Source organism: Liolophura sinensis, chromosome 13 (genome assembly GCF_032854445.1).
Source record: "Liolophura sinensis isolate JHLJ2023 chromosome 13, CUHK_Ljap_v2, whole genome shotgun sequence".
NCBI lineage: Eukaryota > Metazoa > Mollusca > Polyplacophora > Chitonida > Chitonidae > Liolophura > Liolophura sinensis.
In genome coordinates, this window is record NC_088307.1 from 11584336 (window position 1) to 11606977 (window position 22642).

A 22642-nucleotide genomic window follows, 5' to 3' on the forward strand; every position below is an offset into this window, starting at 1 on the left:
TTACCTTTTCATGTACTTACATGTAACCCAGCCTGTATACATGGCTAAAACGCAGATTATACCTGTGAGCTTATGTATAAACATGCCACATAAATAAATCTACCTGTACAACCGGGCCCTTTCCAATACCTGAATATGATTATCTATGTTCATACCTGTCTTTTAACGAGTGACCTACATACCTGAGCGTATTATGAACGAAATCACGGCGACAGGTCACACTATCCTACTTTGATCTGGCTTACTGATCAGGGTGCAAGGTGGAAGAGGGTGTACCTGACAGAATGACCTACTGTCAACCAATCAACAGGTAAACTTTACCTGTACTCAGGTTAATTTTTCACACCTGGGAAACCCCTGGGGAGCTGCAGTGCTGTGTTCGTGAACGTCTACACGGATGGACGAGCGGCTGGCATGAAAAGATTCACCGTTTGGAACGCAATGTTCCAAACCCTTATCAAATTTCTTTTCATCTCTCTCTGGACATGGGGAAAAGTTGGTCAAAATGATCACATAAAAAAAAAATGCCAGCTTTATCTGAGTGAACTGAATTTGTAGGAAGCCTGGAATTTAATAAGAAGTCAATACAAAAAAGTACTGACGCATTATCTCAGGGCGGGAAGAAAATATGCACTGATTAAAAAAATGCATGCAGGGCAAAGTAAACTATACAGGGTAGATATCCCCTCACACGTGAAGATCAGCATTATCTCTTATACATGTTATTACTGTTTAAATTCCTGTCTTAATCTCTATCTAACTATTCTGATTCTAAAAGATAAAGCTACTTTACTAGGATGTACAGAATATCTGGGTTGGTTGAACTTATTTCTTTGAATAACTTATTCAAAGTATGTACATGTACACTATAATGGCTAGGGCCATTCAGAAGTACGTATCACATCAGCTTGGTTCGTCTCCAGGACGTCTCCACGGTTTTACTGTATCCTCCGCTGATCAGCCTGACCTGTCCTTCCTCATCCTGACTGCTTTTGTATGAAGTGTAACATTCTAGAGTATGAAGTGCAATTTGTAGAGAATAAAGTATAATATTCTACAGTATGAAGTGGAATATTCTAGAGAATAAGATGAAAAATTCTAGAGTATGAAGTGTAATATTCTAGGGAATGAGGTGTAATATTCTAGGGAATAAACTGTAATATTCTAGAGTATGAAGTGCAATATTCTAGGGAATGAAGTGTAATATTCTACAGTATGAAGTGTAATATTCTAGAGAATAAGATGAAATATTCTACAATATGAAGTGTAACATTCTAGGAAATGAGGTGTAATATTCTAGGGAATGAAGTGTAATATTCTAGAGTATAAAGTGTACTATTGTGGAGTACAAAATCTACTATTCTTGAGCATAGAATGTAATATTCTAGAGCATGAGGTGTATTTTTACCAGTGCTGGCCAACTACCCATCCATCCATACAGGCGGCAGATGGGTATAATAGATCACACTGTCTGTATACCCTCAGTTTTCAGCACTTTTAATGTGGTAGAAAGAAAATGTAAGAAGAATATATGACATCAGAAAGGCATCCTGATATGAGTCAAAGATGACAAGCACTTTTCACATGTCGTATATTTTCATAATGCTTTTAGGTAACAATAAATTTCATCTACAAGAAAGCCTTTGTATCAGTTGTCATTAAGTGTGATGAAATTCTATCTTTTATTTATTTATTTGTTTATTTATCCAACTAGCGTTTCAACATCGTACACAGGAGTTTTCACTTTAATATGGCAGTTGGAGTTTTATGAGTGGGGACACCCTGAATTCCATGAGTACCCCATCAATGACACCCTGAATTCCATGAGTACATCATCACTGACACCTTGAATTCCATGAGTACCCCATCAATGACACCCTGAATTCCATGAGTACATCATCATTGACTCTCTGAATTCCATGAGTACCCAATCAATGACACCCTGAATTCCATGAGTGCAACATTACTGACACTCTGAATTCCATGAGTACATCATCACTGACACCCTGAATTCCACAAGTACCCCATCAATGACACCCTAAATTCCAGGAGTACCCCATCACTGACACCCTGAATTCCATGAGTACCCCATCACTGACACCCTGAATTCCATGAGTGCAACATTACTGACACTCTGAATTCCATGAGTACATCATCACTGACACCCTGAATTCCATGAGTACATCATCACTGATACCCTGAATTCCATGAGTACCCCATCACTGACACCCTGAATTCCATGAGCACACCATCACTGACACCCTGAATTCCATGAGTACCCAATCACGGACACCCTGAATTCCATGAGTACCCTATCACGGACACTCTGAATTCCAGGAGTACATCATCACTGACACCCTGAATTCCATGAGTACCCAATCACGGACACCCTGAATTCCATGAGTACCCAATCACTGACACCCTGAATTCCATGAGTACCCCATCACTGACACCCTGAATTCCATGAGTACCCAATCACTGACACCCTGAATTCCATGAGCACACCATCACTGCCACCCTGAATTCCATGAGTACCCAATCACGGACACCCTGAATTCCATGAGCACCCAATCACTGACACCCTGAATTCCATGAGTACCCCATCACTGACACCCTGAATTCCATGAGTACCCAATCACGGACACTCTGAATTCCAGGAGTACATCATCACTGACACCCTGAATTCCAGGAGCACACCATCACTGACACCCTGAATTCCATGAGTACATTATCACTGACACCCTGAGTTTCATGAGTACCCCATCACTGACACCCTGTATTTTATGAGTACCCCATCACTGCCACCCTGAATTCCATGAGTACCCAATCAATGACACCCTAAATTCCATGAGTACACCATCACAGACACTCTGAATTCCATGAGTACCCAATCACTGACACCCTGAATTCCATGAGTACCCAATCACTGACACCCTGAATTCCATGAGTACATCATCACTGACACCCTGAATTTCATGAGTACCCAATCAATGACACCCTGAATTCCATGAGTACACCATCACAGACACTCCGAATTCCATGAGTACACCATCACAGACACTCTGAATTCCATGAGTACCCAATCACTGACACCCTGAGTTTCATGAGTACCCAATCACTGACACCCTGAATTCCATGATCACCCAATCAATGACACCCTGAATTCCATGAGTGCAACATTACTGACACTCTGAATTCCATGAGTACCCCATCACTGACACCCTGAATTCCATGAGTACCCAATCACTGACACCCTGAATTCCATGAGTACATCATCACTGACACCCTGAGTTTCATGAGTACACCATTACTGACATCCTGAATTCCATGAGTACCCCATCACTAACACCCTGAATTCCATGAGTGCAACATTACTGACACCCTGAATTCCATGACTACACCATCACTGACACCCTGAATTCCATGAGTGCAACATTACTGACACTCTGAATTCCATGAGTACACCATCACTGACACCCTGAATTCCATGAGTACATCATCACTGACACCCTGAATTCCATGAGTACATCATCACTGACACCCTGAATTCCATGAGTACACCATTACTGACACCCTGAATTCCATGACTACACCATCACTGACACACCTCTTTCGAAATGCTCTTCAACAGACAGTGATATAATGATATACGAATTATATAATTAAAATATATAATTAAACAGATATATAATTAAAACTATGTGTGTTGTTTCTGCAAAGCTGTACCCCACTGCCTCAGAGTAAGGACCTGATGACTGAGATAAGCACCTGTATGCCCTCCACAAGGAAAGAGCATTCTGATAACTGGAGGTAAACACGCGTTACAAACAAGATCAAAGGACTGTGAGTCACACCTGGTTAACCAGTTGACAACTACATCAAGACTTAATGACACAGAATTAGCAGCCTTCAACACTCAGGTGTTACGATTTTACAAACAGGAAGTTGCTTTCACTGTGAAATTCTTAGCCTGGGTTAGATCTAAATTTGAAATGAAAATATTAGTAGAATTTTTCTAGAGCTCGGAGATGACTATTTCGGTTATCAAACCAAACATCGTAGGGATATATGCCTAAGGGAAAAGTATGCTGTGTGTATATAATTAAAAAATCAAAATCTTCATTCTCTGAATGCCATAGTATAACATAATCCATGGGAGAAATTAATATTTCAAACGTGAAGGTCGGATTTACAGACCATGTCTAGAAAATACATCTATGTACATGTATGCCTGTATGTACAGGTCATTTTTATACACCATGTATAGATGCACATGCATTATCATGTATCAAATAGTGGAGATATAATGATGTACTTATACATGTTTAATATTCATTAAAGGTGGAGAAAACATAAAAATGATATCAAGTTCAGATGAAAAAGCGAGAAAAGTTATTTGTAAATGTGGTCTTCAATATTTTTTCCGATCTTTCCTTAAGGACAAAAAAGCACAATTGAAAATAATTTTGTATGGTGGGTATTTGGGACCACCTTTTGGTATTTATAGTCTTATATATTTTTGCACTAGAATTTTCAGCTAACAAATGTATTAACCCTCAATTTGGATCAAATTTATATTTTAATATGTTTATAAATATTATCATAATTTAGGTTAAATGTATATGTTTTTATATCAACAGCAAATTTACATGTACATTCAAATAACTTTATTAGACAAGCATCACAACTTTATTTAGAACATTATTATGCAACAACAATAAATACCAAAAGTTGGTCCCAAATACCCACCATACAAAAATATTTTCAAACACCCTTTTCTCCTAAAAAAAAAATCCAAAAAATATTAGATTATATTTGCAAATAAGTTTTGACGCTCTTTCATCTGAGTTTGGCATCATTTTTATGTTTTATTCTCCTTTAAAATCTTAACCATGCATGTGGTCTAAAAAAAAAAATAAAGTGAAAGTTAAAAACAGAAAGAATCATAAAAAATCTTACCATACATGTAAATTTCTGTACATGCCCAAATAAATACCTTATAAATACCTTATAAATACCTTAGAAAGGCTCCAAATCTTATATTATTTCTAAATCAATGTTCTGTTGCATCTATTTTCAACACAGAGCACATGTAAAATTATTTATTTATTTGATTGGTGTTTCACACCGAACTAAAGATATTTTACTTACATGTATATACAACGATGGCCAGCAAGCTAGTGAAGAAACTGGTTGCACTCCGAGGGAAACCCACAACCATTCGCAGGTTGCTGACAAACCTTAACTTACGACCCAGTACATGCAAATGTATACTGTAAATCTTCCATCTATTCAACCACTTTCTTCAATGGAATGTATGCATACAATTGCTACGAAAATGATGCTAATACTGATTTGTTTGGGTCACTAAACATGCAAGCTTCATAAAACCCTGGAAATTATTTCTCTACACCCACAGTTCTCTCAGAATGTTTCAAAATAATGGTCCCAGAGGCAGTAGAAAAGGCTGAAGAATGAGGGCACAGGTATAACATACATAGGTTTATGTCATGGCCCAGGTGCTCCAATTCCTCAACCGTTTCGCATGTGAAAGAGCAACCTTCAGTGCAATTTATGCATATTTATAACTTGTTTTTTGGTGACAAAACAACATTGGTTGGATTGGCCAATTTCAGGGCTACGTAGAAAGTATAATTTTATCAGTCTACACAGATTAATGCCTTCAGAATATGCTTGAAACACCACCTTATCAATATGCAAAAAAAGGGTAGAATTACAGTTGAGGTATTTCCCCCAATTAAGGTATACTTATACACGGTGTTAGTTCAGTCAAGCAGAAAGAGAGGACACAAGCACAAACAATCCATTCATACAAGATATTACTCTTCACAATACAACAAATGCTGCTTTCAAATTTACTCAATGTTATTAAAAGTTGGCTAAGTTTTTACCCATGTTTATTTGTGATGGTTGATCTGGTGATAAATCAGAAAGAACAAAAAAATCATCCATACAAAACATAATGAGATGTATTCATGCTTTTACCTTGGAGTCTGATTAAAGATTCATTTTCGAAAATGTTTTTGTTTTTTTGGGGGGGCATCACAATATATATAATGAAAACATACAGTGATTTGCATGTACCTGCATGATGATTTTTGGGTCTTTAATTACAAGTACAACCCTCAGGTAAATAGGGAGTGAACAAAGCTCATCCTAAAAAAGCAAAACAACAACAACATGACATTGTGGTCAGGAAAGCATTAATCATGTCAGCTACATGTAGATCTATATAGTAATCTATATATATATATATATATATATATATATATATATATATAGATGTTAGTGTACATATAGGTTCTTCATCTACCTGTACATGACCATACAGGAACTCCATCACATCCTTTATTCACCTGTCTGTCCATTCACTGACGGACTGACAATCATGACAAATGTGGTCCGTGCATGGCTGACTGGTTTACTCTTTCGAGCCTGTACTTGTATAGTTTATAATATCTCTCATACTGGAGCATCAGCTTAGCTGGGGGTGGGGGTGTGGTGGGGGGTGGGGGGTGGGGGGTGGGGGGTGGGGGGTAGGGGGGATGGTAGTCTCAGAGTCTTTGACGTCATATTCTCACAAAATTAACAGGAGAGACACAGGAAAAGTGGAATAAATTGGAAATGAGACAGCCTGATTTCAAATACTTGCTAAATCTATGTACTGGAGAGTTAATTTAGCGTGCAATATTAGTCTGTTTCATTTGTTACATGTATGCATATGCAGTGATGGGATATGCAAATATATGGTGTCAATAATCCCCAATGTGAAGGTTACTGACACCATATATTTGCATATCCTATCACTGAGTAAACCATGTTACAAATTTATCCTGCAAAGACCTATCAATTCAGTGCAGAAAACCAATCTATAGGTGAGTCGCTTCAGCGATGTGACCATTGTTGTCACACCCTTACAAAGACAGATAATCTACTCCGCAGACACATTTGACTTCGTCTGCAGGATTTAAAAACATATCTGTACCCCACGTGACCGTTGGTGTCCAATAAGAGGCCGAGTATTTTGTCTGATGTGCAATATATATATATATATATATATATATATATATATATATATACACTGTACTTTGATTACATGTAGTTCTCTTACATGAGAACATAACTGTATAAACGAGTAAAATACCTATCAAATAAAGAAACAAACATAAAATTATACATGTAAATGCATGAATAAATACGCATACATGTACATAATTATTGGAACATCATTACTGCATTAAAACCTCAAATAAACTTGATATTACAAATTTCATCCATGGATACACCGAAAAGCGGCGAGCAGACTTTGATACTGTATATCATGCACCACTGATCGATTAAACAGGTCAATACGTCTTAATTATGATCTAATTCAAATGATGTGTTATAATGCCAGCATCATTACTGAAGAGCACATGCATGAATACATATACATGTATACGCTGCTTTAGATACCGGCACTGTATACGAAGACTCACAAATTAGATGCGTTTTTTCAAGGACTACAGATTCCTACAAACTAATAAAACTCCAGAAAAATAAAACTGTAATTTCCTGACATTCACCAGCTGCTTACAGACAAGAGCATTCAGGTGAGAATGTCTGGCTACTGAATATTCATTAGTGCAATAAATGACGACATTGTTCGCACCGTTCTGACCCTGAGGCAATACGGTACCCTACTGATGGGTTAACAGATAGACCATTGTATACTATGCCTCTCCCTTAGACACAATATCCAAATATATTAGTTCCTGTTTATCAATGCACAGGTGGGTACATCATGCAGTCCTGATCAATATACAGGGCACCTACACCAGGTAAAAACACAGGTAACTGCACCTGTATATTTAAGGACGTCAGGCTTCAGAAATCCCTACCGTTATATCAGTGCGCACACATGTATATATACATGTACATGTATGAGACACTCGTTCACAAATTTGTACATTTCTTGTGACTTAGAGAGTTATGTTGACCTCAGAAAGGTGTTTTTGAGGTTTGTTTGGAAGGCAGGATGATATCTTACTAAAAATGAATTTCAGCAACAACAGTACTATTTTATGACATGTTATTTCTGTGTAAAAATGCTGTTTTCGTACATGTACAAAGTGTGGACAGGGTGGGGATAGTGGTGGGGTTGGGGGGTGGGTGGGGGTAGTTGGTTGGGTCAAAATTGTATGTCAGTTTCTTATGCTTTATCATCCAGGCCTGGGCCCAGTTTCAGAAATATGTTGTACATGTACACTAATCGCGCATATACATGTAGGACAATGGTACAGTAATGGTGACATACCAAGTGTCGTACAAGTCTATGATAAAATGATCTTGTACGCTGCTTTGTGAAACTGGACCCTGGTCCTTTTACATTGTCTAGCTATGGTATTGTTTATTAAATGTGATGTGAACAGAGCATTTTGAGTAATTCTACACAACTGGTTGCATGTAACATTTACATTTTAGTTGCATGCTACTACATGCAGTTCAGCTTGAACAGAATAAAACCCTAAGTGATGTTAATTGGCAAGTGGGAAGTCCTGAAACTGGCCAACCCAACCAATATAGTTTTGTCTCCAAAATCAAATTAAAAGTGTGCATAAATTGCATTGAAAGTTGCTCTTCATATGTTAAAAGGTTGAGGAATTAGAGTTCTCTCTGTGCTGTACATATAATAGGGTACCACAAAACATCGGTACCTAAATGAATTAAAAATCTGACCACAAACGAGCACTTCTGGAGGCAAATGGATCTCATGAAATTTTACTTCTGGTATTAAAATTTACATAAAAAAAATTTATTCCAGTAGGATATCATCCTACTTGCCAAACACCTCTCAAATCACCTTACCAAAAATCAACAGAACTCCCAGAGTGTGGGAAAATGAGCAGTTTTAGTCAGGGACGAAATTTTAGGTCATTTAGGATACTATTGATCAACATGCAGTGTCTCCTATGTATGCCTCATGTGCTACTTACATGTATATACAGTACATGTATATTAACTGCCTGATCTTGGTCTGAAGTCAGTCACCTGTAACCCAAGGTGACTCACTTTGTCTTTTGTGGGAACATTTTTTTGCATGGAATCACCTAATGCCAACCCGCACAAATAGGACTGGCTTACCTGAACATTCATGCATGTATATTTATGTGCCCGAATGAATACACATGTGCACATAAGCAATTAAGTAAAGTGGAGACTCATTGATCCCATTGAACAGTTGTGCACACATAATCATACCCTGCTGATTAATCAGTTCTCAGAAGAATTTTAATTGCTTTGAATAAAAATCTGTTGGGATTCAAAATACTGTCAGTCACATCTCAAAAGTATCTACATGTATATACATGGAAGTTTTGGTCCAGTGATCAAGCTAAATGTACTTGTCCAGTGGTCAAGCTAAATGTACCTGTCCAGTGATCAAGCTAAATGTACTTGTCCAGTGATCAAGCTAAATGTACATGTCCAGTGGTCAAGCTAAATGTACTTGTCCAGTGATCAAGCTAAATGTACTTGTCCAGTGATCAAGCTAAATGTACTTGTCCAGTGATCAAGCTAAATGTACCTGTCCAGTGATCAAGCTAAATGTACTTGTCCAGTGATCAAGCTAAATGTACTTGTCCAGTGATCAAGCTAAATGTACTTGTCCAGTGATCAAGCTAAATGTACCTGTCCAGTGATCAAGCTAAATGTACTTGTCCAGTGATCAAGCTAAATGTACCTGTCCAGTAATCAAGCTAAATGTACTTGTCCAGTGATCAAGCTAAATGAACCTGTCCAGTGATCAAGCTAAATGTACCTGTCCAGTGATCAAGCTAAATGTACCTGTCCAGTGATCAAGCTAAATGTACCTGTCCAGTGATCAAGCTAAATGTACCTGTCCAGTGATCAAGCTACATGTACTTGTCTTTCAACAGCTGTAACCAGAATACCCATGCGTTTCTATACATGAGGTGTTAGTCTCCACACCCAGCCTCAGACACCGTCCCCTAGAGTCATCTTTGGTCAACTAATCAATCAATTCTTTTCATGCAGAGATCTCAGGGCCTTAACTGGTGGCACATTATGAGGTAGCTGTTGATTACGCACTGTGCAGGTCTCATCAAGCCACCTTAACGATCTTGCAAGTACTTAGTTAAAGAGCTGCCCAGCATTCAAGCATGATTAAGTTTATCAGTTGCTTGCCAAAGGTTGGTGGTTTACTCCAGGGACTATAGTTTACCATTTAGTAGATCTATACATTTACACCAATCACTATAAAGATTACACTTGAGAACTACTGTGAGATAATTACTGTGTACTACTTGGCTTTTAAGTTCATGCCTGACTATTAAAGTTACTAATCTTTCTGACTGTCAGAGAATTCTATTTGTCTTTCGAGCAAGAAAAGAGTATGTTTTAACGTTTATTTGAAATGTATGATGATATCCTGTATGAAAAATATTTGTACATGAATGTACATGAGAACTATTTCACTTTAATGATGCATATTTTTCAATTAAATCTGTAGGCTAAATAGATACCGTAATCAATGCACTTGATATATAGATAACTTAACATCCTTAACACAAGATCAAGACTTGAATTCCCGATAACATACTTTGCTCTTCTGAACACAGTACCTGTTGCGGCTGTGTATGTGACGCTCTGCTGAAACTGAGTAATGTCAGCTGATAATTCTGATAACAGATATGATATTGATAACAATGATAATGTTTAGTCTGATAACGTAATTCAGCCTTATAATTTTCTGATGCACACAGACGTATACGTGTATTGGTTGATGTGTAGCTAAAGGCCTGTCATCACATTGTAAATGATGTCAGATCACAAGAATTTCCTGTTGCAACATACATATCAGTATGCTAGCTATTACACATATCAGATATATCGGGCATATATATATATATATATATATATATATATATACATATATATATTCATGATGAGAGAATGCAGTCAAGCCGTGATAAAAAGTATACACAAACAGCTTTGCCTGGCTTCATATGATTTCATCTTACAAATAATAAACCTCAGCTAGGCTTTTTATTCCCTCTTTGAACTTTATACCTCTATCTTTTTTTTTACAGTTAACATCAAAGGCAGTTTCGTGTACTCTTGTATGTGTCATTGACCCAACTATGAATATGGTTGAGTAACAGTTATAATATCAGGTGTTATTTGGTCACTGTACAGTGTACACTATTCTGCATGATTCTATTCAGAAAAATTGACAATATGCTTAACAACCAAGCCAATTAAACTACTCAACAGGTTACAGACCAAATTGTGCATTTGTGAAAACTACACTGAATGTTATTATATGTATGCTTGGAGTTTCGCATCATACTGAATAATTTTTCAGTCGTCTGACAACGAGAGGTATGTGTATGAATACTGTGTCTTCTTGTGCCAGGGCAAGTCCATGCCATCAAAGTGCTGCTGCCACTGAAGTATCATGATGAAGACACCAGAGATGACACCCCACCCAGTCACATTACACTGACATCGGACCAACCAGTCATGTTTCCTTGCTCTATAAACCCTTCAGCGGTGAGCCAGGCGGCAACAAGTACCATTTTTAAGTCTTTGGCATAGTGTGTGTATATGTGTACACTATGGTAAGTTAAATGTAAGAAAAGCTTTGGACTACATGTATTAAAGCTCATGTTGTTCCTTGTACATGTACATGTATCTGGACTATTTTAGTCACTTGTACATGTACATGTATCTGGACTATTTTAGTTACTTGTACATGTACATGTATCTAGACTATTTTGGTTACTTGTACACGTCCATTTACATGTATCTGGACTATTTTAGTTACTTGTACACGTACATGTATGTGGACTATTTTAGTTACTTGTACATGTACATGTATGTGGACTATTTTAGTTACTTGTACATGTACATGTATGTGGACTATTTTAGTTACTTGTACATGTACATGTGTCTGGACTGCTTTAGTTACTTGTACATGTACATGTGTCTGGACTATTTTAGTTACTTGTACATGTACATGTATCTGGACTATTTTAGTTACTTGTACACGTACATGTATGTGGACTATTTTAGTTACTTGTACATGTACATGTGTCTGGACTGTTTTAGTTACTTGTACACGTACATGTGTCTGGACTGTTTTAGTTACTTGTACATGTACATGTGTCTGGACTGTTCTAGTTACCTGTACACGTACATGTACGTTACCAGAAGTGCAGTCAGAACTTCCATCTCACACAGCCATTTAGTGGCTGTTGGCAGCACTCCAGGTGTGATCCTGTTTATCAATATTGATTCAGGTACAGGTAATTAAAATAAGCGGAAGTCAATGAATAATCAATAGGCAATAAACCTACCCCCTGACCTCCATGTGTATTAATGTCCGTACACACCCAACAAATGGCCAATGCAATGATTGAAACGTTCTAAAAATCTGCTTGTACGTCAGGACACTGGCCTCTTGTGACCAACTAATGATCCTATCCCTAAATTGTCCCAAATGGTCAATTCCCCTTCTCCTACCTCCCCATTCTCACGCGCCCATGCCATGGCTTGAAATTTGTTTAACTGTCTAGAGATAGACACACAATGTATGAACAACTATAGCAAACATCACAAACATATGTCTTTGTAGTATACAAAATATATCTACTGTATATTAACTTTCATGAGAATTCATCTAAATTAATTTCTTGTCATTTTTTGTTTACTAATTCCTGTCTCTTTGTGTTCCCTATCACTTTACCAATGTCTTTCACGACAAAATATTGATTTTTTTTTCAGTCAATTCAGTCAATTGTAACATACAGTGCAAGGGTGAAAATGTTTGATACAGACCTGCAACAAAAACTATTAATTTATTTGATTGGTGTTTTACGTCGTACTCAAGTTTCACTTACACATCGGCAGCCAGCATTATAGTGGGAGGAAACCTGGCAAAGCCCGGGGGAAACCCACAACCATCTGCAGGTTGCTGTCAGACCTTCCCACGTAACAAAAACTAAGATCATAAAAATGACCTGTTATACACTGTTCGTAAAAGTGTGAAAATTTGTCAAAGATTCCATTGGCAGGTACTGTAAATCAACGTCATGACTTTCGGTCAAATTGAGGTCATCATTTTGGTTTTGAACTCATAAAAATGAATGAATGACCCAGCTCTTTGACCCATGTACATGTACCTCTTGTAATTATGATCGAAGCAGTCCCAATACTATACGTTTATTACTTCAGATTTCAGAGCTTTTACCACACACCTATGCTGATTATAATACAACAGGTCACACCCACTATTACAGGTACGGTAATTAATAACAAACAATCGGCTCAGGAACTGAAAGCTGACTGAACACCTTTGCAAACACGAAACTGACGTAACATAATTGATCCATTCAGGCAGATAGCGTGCTGCCTAGCGTGCTACAGTAATAAAACTCCCCCTGTCCTTTGTAGAGATCTACCCTGCAGTGCTTTAGCCAGATTACTGGGTGCTTGTAACTACTTACTGTCTATGAACGAAAGTTTGGAATGTAAAGTTCCACATTCAGGAGAAAATTAGGGTCTTAAAATGACTTTTTTGTGCCAAGAGTTGAGTTTTTCTGATACAAAATTATAATGCTACTTCACAAGAAGTGAACTAACGCTACAAAGGTGCATGAATCCGCCAGATACAAGTGAATTGTGCCAGTTTAAAAAAAAAGGTAAACATTAGGTCGAATTAAGAGATTTTAATTACATCATAAAAATTTACCTGTTCGAGTAATGTGCAGATACTTTGAATTTTTAAAGGCAAAGAACACACTGAAGTATATGTCAGATGAAAGACCACTAAACGTTGTCCACAAATATGGTTTGATTTATTTTTTAGAATTTTTTCAACCCAGTAAAATGCATTTGAAAATTTGAATTCTACGCTGGCCTATTCTGACAATATTGGGATCAGTGACATCAAATCAGGTTTTGGCCACTTAACGCACATACATGTGGGTTGCTACATTTCATCACTAAAAATACACATACACGTAGACTTATGAGTACATTTGCCAAATGAACCCTAAAATGAGCTCTTGCAAGCGGAAAACATGGATGTAATGTCATTAATACCTTCCGGTCCACCGCAGATCACAGTTCAATCTAATGCTTCAAAACCATTTTGCTTGGTGGGAAAAATTCTAAAAAAAAATAAATCAAACTATTTTGTTGGACAGTATTTAATGGTGTTTCTTCTGACATATACATGTACTTCATTTTAGTGTTTTTTGCTTTTAGCATTACTTCCTTATTTCTGAACTGCGACACTTTCCATTTTCACACATTGCCTTTAGCATCACTTCCTTATCTCTGAACTGCGACACTTTCCATTTTCACACATTGCCTTTAGTATTACTTCCTTATCTCTGAACTGCGACACTTTCCATTTTCACACATTGCCTTTAGCATCACTTCCTTATCTCTGAACTGCGACACTTTCCATTTTCACACATTGCCTTTAGCATTACTTCCTTATCTCTGAACTGCGACACTTTCCATTTTCACACATTGCCTTTAGCATCACTTCCTTATCTCTGAACTGCAACACTTTCCATTTTCACACATGGAAATCTTCAGAGCAACTATGAAAGAGTTATCAGGACTCTCCCAGGAAAAAACAGATTCTATTACAGTAAGCATGTACCATTCTTAAAATAAAATTACTCCCTCAATAATTCATAAACTATCTTATCCAAAATAACTGCTAATTATTCTTTACTATTATTCTTTTAAAAAAGATCAGCCATGACTGTAAAAATAATCATGCAAGAAACTTATTTACTCTCAAATTTTGCGTAAGAAAGAGCAACCTTTAGGGTGATTTTTTCCACTTTTTAATTTTGGAGATAAAACCTCATTGGTTGGGTTGGCCAATATCAAAGCTTCACAAAAAGTATTCTGTTCTCAGTCTACACAGAAAAAATATGCTTGAATAAATATCTTACAAACATGTGAAAAGGTTGAAGAACTACAGTAAACCCATCTAAGACCTTCATCATGTACCCAAATACCCACAGACAATATATGCATGCTTGCTTGTACTTACTATTCTGAAAACCAGCATACATACGATGTACTTGTACATGATATTGACGTTATTCAGAGAAGCAGAAGGAATCTGTAACATCTGGCATCTGGCTTTTATCGTCTTCCTTGAGACAGGACTGAAATTCATTATTGAAATTTTGATACGGCTGGTAGGCTGCTACATTTATGAGCTGCCGAAAGATGTGATGATGATGTGATGATGATGTGGCAGTGTGGTGCAATGCAATACAATATATATATATATATATATATATATATATATATATATATATATACTTGAGTAATTTATGTATATACTCAAGTATATATATATATATATACATAAATTACTCAAGTACATATCATTCAAGTGGACAAGTACAGGCTTATATAGTATAAGATACACTTATTCACTGACTATGTACATGTTCAGTATGTTGTTACCCCAAATGGTTTTGGGTGGGGGGAGGGGCTACATGGCCAAAAGGGTTGGTATGCCAGCTCAGTGCAATGAGCCTCCCATCAATGTGATCGCTGTGAGTTTAAGTCCAGCTCACACTGGATTCCTCACCGGTCGTATGTGGGAAGGTCTGTCAGCAACCTGCAGATAGTCGTGGGTTTCCCCCGGGCTCTGCCCACTTCCCTCCCACAATAATGCTGGCCACCGTTGTATAAGTGAAATACTCTTGAGTACTGCATAAAACATCACTCAAATAAATAAATAAATCAATGCGGTTTGGCAATAAAGACCACCAGAGCAAGGTTATATTTATCAAGTTGAAAGTTGTATTTGTAGAGTTTAAAGCAGTACTGGCCGAATTGTCTATGAAGGCTAGCCCTAGAATTGTGCTATGGACACCCATGACAAGACACAGGTTGCTGGCAGACCTTTATACATATGATCTGAGAGGAAGCCGGCATCAGCTGTACTTCATCTCCCAGCCACCACATTGGTGAGAGAGGCTCCTGCACTAATTTAGTGAACATAGGGCACAAGGTACATGTATGTACTCAGTGCTAAGTTTTCATCAGGCCATCAATGCTTCCTTTAACTGACTCTTTAATACATTTATTTATTGATTTGATTGGTGTTTTACGCCGTACTCCAAAACATTTGACTTATACGAATGGCAGCCAGCAGAGCCCGGTGGAAACCCACGACCATCTGCAGGTTGGTGCCAGACCTTCCAACGTACGGCCGGAGAGGAAGCCAGCATGAGCTGGACTTGAACTCACAGCGAATGCACTGCTGAGAGACTCCTTGGTAATAACGCTGCGCTAGGATTCCTTAATACAGATCTAATGAAGTTCTCCCATTAAGTTTTCATAATTGATAATTGATACATATGATATACATGAGCACGGAATCATGAATACAACGTTAATTCCACTCATGTACAGGCAGGACCTTCTTAATCGGGTTTAACTGAACGGAATAATCTGTGGTAGGAGATTAGTCAGATACACTGTACTTTATAGTGCTTAAACTGGTTGGTTGTTCAAGCAGGTATTGAAAGTCAATATAAGGGCCTTTTATTACCCTTAATGAATGACCTAAAATTTCATCCATGACTAAATTTCTCATTTTACCTGAGAGTTTTACTGATTTTAGAAAGGTGTTTTAAAGTTTGCTTTGAAGGCAGGTTGATATCTTACTGGAATAGCGGGACAATCATAACCAAAAATAATATTTTTGACATTTATTTGACTCTAAAAATGCATTTTTGTGGGTGCAATTTTGGATCATTTAAGGTACATGGAACTATTTCGGGCTGAAGTAACCCATACATAGGACAGCTTTATAAAAACAATCTAATACAATTTTGAACTGGATGTTCATTGTCTGACACAGTTATTTCACCCAAATCTATCATCATTATAATTACCATATATTCTACACTCTTAGCCACCCACATTAGCTTCTTTTTTTAAAAACCTGTCCACTTTAAGTTAAAAATAAAAACTTAACATTTGATGTTACACTTAGTAAGTATAATTACTAAGCACTTAATGACTGCAATAAATGATTTCACATCCACTGCCCATCTTCTTGAATTCTTAAGTAATGAAACTGCTGATGTAATATACAGTATTTCGGAGTGATCGCAGACTTGAAAAATGATTTCACGCTTCAGCCTAGAACATGTACACAGCATGCAGTACACAAGGGTTTTTTTAGTTCTTTAAAAGTAGTGGAGACCTTCTTCCTTGTCAACCAAGGATAGCAATGCAAATGCTGTGTGTACCCCCGGTATATAATTGGAGCATAGCATTATTCAAAACCACCATCAAATACATATATACAAAGAATATTGTAAGAGTTAAAGCCCTTTTCACATTTGGTCAATACTTCATTCAATAAGTACATGTACATGAAGAGGTTAATGCCATGGGCCTACTTTCATACAGACTCACCTTACACTGGCTTAAGGCTGATTAGGGGGGACATATTTATGAAGTCGTTAAAAAGCCAAACTCAGAACAGGAAAGAACTCAACTTCTACTACATGTACAATGTCCAGTGTTCTGCATTTAAGAATCAGTATGCGCACAAATCTTAAACTTTTAGGGTCTGGGATTAAGATTATCTTAATCCCAGCTTTAGAATAAAACATATTATTTGTAGCTGTGTTGGATTTTTTGACTCCAGTCTTAAGACGTTTAATAAATAGGGGCCCAGGTCTGAAACATAAAGGATTCAATGAATTCAAAAAATTGAATGAAGTTTTGAGGGCAGGAAAAGGTAGCTAGAAAAGTTGACAAGGTACCGTAAAACTTCCAAAAAACAAAACAAAACAAAAACACACAGTGGAGAATTGTTAATAATAAATGTAATGTGTAATACTGTAGCTCTGTTGATTTGATGTACACGAGGTACTGTAAATTTTTAACCTTTTTAACCTCTAAAGCAGTTTTTTTTAGTGAAATTTATCCTTAAAGTCATTGTGAAAATGAGGCTAAAATGGTTTGTTTCTGTCAATGTAGATGCAAGATTCCTACTGAAAACTGTGCACATTATTTCTCTTCACCCAACATGCACTTCCTAATATTAGTACGGTACCAAGTTTTCTCGACTGAATAAATATAGGAGATGCACAACTAAAAATGCTAATAGAATGGTCTAGGTTGAACAATCAAACTGTCACTTCCAGCACAAACGTGCACATTGTTTTTTCTTATCTGACATTTTTTTTTCCTGTTGTTTTTATGGTTATTATTTACTTAAGCTGTATTCCATGCACTCAAAATATTTCACTTGGATGAAAACACTGAAGGTCATGGAGAAAGAATGCAAGTTAAAAAAACTACATGTATACATGTAGGTGTAAAAAACTTTGTGTTTGTTCACATTTAAACTGGGAAAATTGCACATAACATACTAAATACATGTACATAACTATAAACCTTGTCTGTTTCAAAGCTGGTAACATGAATTCAGTGTGAAGAACAGCATTCTCAAGCTTCAATGAATTTATTCAATCTAACCCCATACATTTCTTCTTATATCCAGAAGAACAACTTTCCCCTCCCTAAAAATCCCCTTTCTTTTAATCAGTCCTATCCCCTACCTATAGATTCATCCCCCTTTGAACAGCCTTCCCAGGGTGCTACTGTATGGGTGATGTAATATTACAGGCCGGTTACTAAATAACACATGGAAATCCTTTTGTGACCCCTCAATTACCCAGTCAAATGATATGTTTTAACAGGGTAAATAAACCCCCTCTAGCTCCCCAGGGCTCAGTGTCCAGCAGAGGGGCTCCTCCTACACCATAGGTCTGGAGTTCTGATGAAATTTGTGGGTCAGCTGACTGGATTCTGCCTGATTTGGCACAGATGAGGCCACCATTAAAAATATGCTAGCTTTAACAGGGCTGCCCCCCTCCCCTCTCCCTTTCCAAAATGGGTCTTACTCTTAAAGGTTTTTAAGGGGCACATGATAGAAATTTTGAATGTATTTTTACTCAATGTTAGATTCTGTAAAATTTTCATCTATTTCGCTACCCAGGACACTAAAAGAAAATTCCCCGCAAACCTACACTATGATGTTTTTTTTCATAGGATCAAGTTACGAGCCAACAAAGAATTCTTTAAAAAAAATCCCTGGATTTGGATGTCACAAACATGCTAACTTTACAGTTCACAAGATTCCTGGTCTCCTGGTACCCACTGTAACTAAAAAGTCTATTAACAGCAGTATAACAAAAATCAGTACTTTCCCTCTCAAAAAAAAAAAAAAAAAAAAAAACGAGAAAGAAAGAAAAAAATACATAAATAAAAAAGGCAGTATAACTTTTTCACCTTTAATTTGGTTAGAAACCTTTACCAACATTACAATAATTATTATTTACTTAATACCTACATTGTACACATAAAGTCATGGTAGTTATAGTGTTGTAACCACTATACAGCTCAATGAGATAGTACATTGGGCACAGTCAACATGTTAAAGCCTCTGGTAACACTGTGACTGTCCACATACTGTTTGCTATACAACCCACTAATAGTACTACTGCCCAATGAAAACAACCAATCAAAGTGTGCCTGCATTCCATAGATAGCTGTCAGGGTCAGAGGTTAAACTCTGGGAAACCTGTCTTGTCTAAAGAAAATTGTAAATCTTGACAAGGTCACAACCCAAACGTTATGTGTTTCACCCTTAGCTAATAAACACATTACAAAATAGTACCAACTGTGGTGCTAAGTCCAGAGGAATCGGGTCATTGGATTGTGTTGGTTTCTTACCATTACAGTAAACAACCCAAAATTTCGCCCATGACTTCAAGCGGCTCAGTTTGCCAGAATGTTCCCGGAATGAGTTGTTTTTTTTTCTTGATGCTTGTTTGGAAGGAAAACAAGAACGTTTAAGCACAACATGTATTTTTTTTCCCACTTTTATTTTCCCCTAAACATTCACTTTTGGGGGTGAATTTTTAGGTTGTTTATTACATCCGGATAGGCTTTCATTCAATACTTTTGTGTACATACTCAATATACCCATATATAGGCTGACAGGATAACTTCAGGAATATAAGGCGTGGCACTATACCTGTTAGTGGTGATAAATGTATTAACATTGTAATCCAACAAATATATATGTAAATATTTTATGAAAATCTCGGTTTTCTTTCTGTTAGTCGGCATATTAGGCAATGTTCTCTCTCTTTAACACCGCATTTCAAAGTTTCTCAATTTTACAAAGTTAAGCATGGGAACCAGGCTTTGTTAGACGCTGAAGAATCTTTGCTAATTACTAAACCACACACGGTTGAGCACTATTTAAGAGCGCTAAGTTTAACGTAGATAATGAACTTTATTACCGTTTGTCTTAATAGTATTATTATTATCTGTTTTGATCTTTCCCTGTATACAGCTGTCCACAGCCCTCTGGAACGTCCTTACTTGAAAATCTGTTCGCTGAGAATAAACCCATAAAGCTTGACAAGCTGTTACATGTATATTCTATTCTTTGATAAAAACAAGACGTTCCAGACTGCAGTCGGAATATAAAGGTATACACATTTGAGAAGGCTCAATTTGTTTTATTAATATTCTATCATTTCTCCACATCAGAAAAAGCCTACTTTTACACCTATATAAGTTTAAATTTATAATATACATACAAACACAAACACAGGTATATATACACAAACAGGAGCCTTGATACCCATACACATGAGTAATTAATCATCTAGTTAGACGCATCTCATCATGAATATGAACTTTACTTTGCACACAGTAGATTACAATCAGTCAACATCATGTAGATATTAAAATTTTCAAGTCTGAAACAGATGGCTTTCCAGCTGAATAATAGAGTACACTGGATCGATACATACATGTATGTAAACATGCACGGGAAGGCTTGCGGCGAATGGCCACATGGCTTGTCTGATGATATTATACCTTAAATTGACTGATAGAAAAAATAAAACTAAAGACCTGTTTCACTAAAAAAAAATTAATTTTGAGGTGTTTTGGAAAAATGATGTGTGTATTTATTTTCTTTCTTTATTTTATTATTTTTTTTTCATATTTAAAAAATATATTATAATTTATATATTTTATATTGCAATCATTTTGGTTTCCTTCATCCACCCATACTGTTGTCTGACAGTGAAATATTTGTGAGCAGGCTTGAGTATGGAGACCCAATAAAACAAAATACAATACTGATACGCAGATAAATAGATAAAGGCCTATTACAGTATGAAACATCATTTATTCCGCTTAAGAATATTGGAATTTCTGATAATTTCTGACGATTAGAAAATATTATGAACTTTCACATCAGCATTTCAATGAATTTTAAGCTAAACTACAAAACAGCTGTGAAATACCAGCGAATCCGATTCGATTTGCCTTTCCCAGCTGTTATGTAGGTCTACGTGCTCTAGCTGTCCCCCCAGGAAATACAAGACGATCGGCGAACTGCTGGATTTCTTAATTTAGAAAGGCTGACAGGCTACAAACATCCGTCTAATATGTTGCCCTGCACGTGGTGTGAATACAAACAACCTTGGCCAATTAGGAGAATCAGTCACCCTTGTGTCGAAACGAAAGTTGACACTTCCTTGATTTAGGGCGGGGTAGGGGCGTTGGAAGGGTGGGGTCAGAGAGACGCCATATTCCGATAGGCAACCCCACAACGACAAAACGACAAGCTGATCGTCAAACACACCTGTTACAAACGATCTCAACAGAAACTCACCTGGGCGCGTTTTGCGACGAGAAGACGACATTTTATGAAGTTCCCGGTAAATCCGCTGTCAGGGAAATCCGTTTTGGTTCTTGAGAGCGGACATCTCCAGTCGTCCGCATACTAGCACAGTCACAGTCACACGCGTCTTTTGCCTGAAATCCCGTAACTCGAGCCAATGCGGTCACGTGACTTCACAGCGTGCCCTCAGAGTGACAGTCCCAGCTGAAAGATGCTCGCTTCTCAAATTTCACTCAGTCCGGCCGACGCGGGTCCCCGATTCAAAATAAATAACACTCCTAAACGGATTACAGGAAACTTTTGAACGTCGCCAAGTATTTTTCATCGATTTAGAACTGTTTTTTTTTCTCAATCCGCAGTGATAGTTTAATAGTAGCTACCTGTGTTTTCCACGCGACCCAGTTCTGAAAATGCAATCAATGTACAAAGGTGAGATAAGGGGAGACTACTCTACTAAGTTTATTTCCATGGTAACGTCGCAACACGTTTCAACCGGATGGGTGGGGTACCTGCGTCTGTAAATACTGGTAATTGTTACTGTTTATCCACCCACGTATAGATTTGTATATACGGCGAACCGAAGAAAGTCAGTTGTAGATCTCGCGCGGCTAATTTTCGATTTTATAATGGTTACAAATAATCATCTGCTGGAGCATTTTAATACCTCGTTAGGCCTATACATATAGCCTTGGCGTACAGTCGCCTCACGATGACCGACACTAAGCTAAAAAAAATAAGTCTAAAGCAGTTTGATCTCGGTCTAGGCTTATACCTCACACCTCATAATTCTGTCATTTTTAACACTTCTAGTTTAAAACGAGGAAATTTTGCTAAACAAAA

The 22642-nt window shown here is 37.2% G+C and overlaps 1 protein-coding gene across 1 annotated transcript in view; it reads right to left on the reverse strand.

Moving 5' to 3' along the window:
- Positions 1-21911, reverse strand: part of LOC135481079 (protein crumbs-like) — a 94699-nt gene extending 72788 nt beyond the window's left edge. The window contains exon 1 of the mRNA XM_064761010.1: positions 21794-21911. Coding sequence (XP_064617080.1) covers positions 21794-21824 — 31 coding nt within the window. The 5' untranslated portion in view covers positions 21825-21911. The remainder of the gene's footprint in view (positions 1-21793) is intronic.
- Positions 21912-22642: the final 731 nt, after the last annotated feature.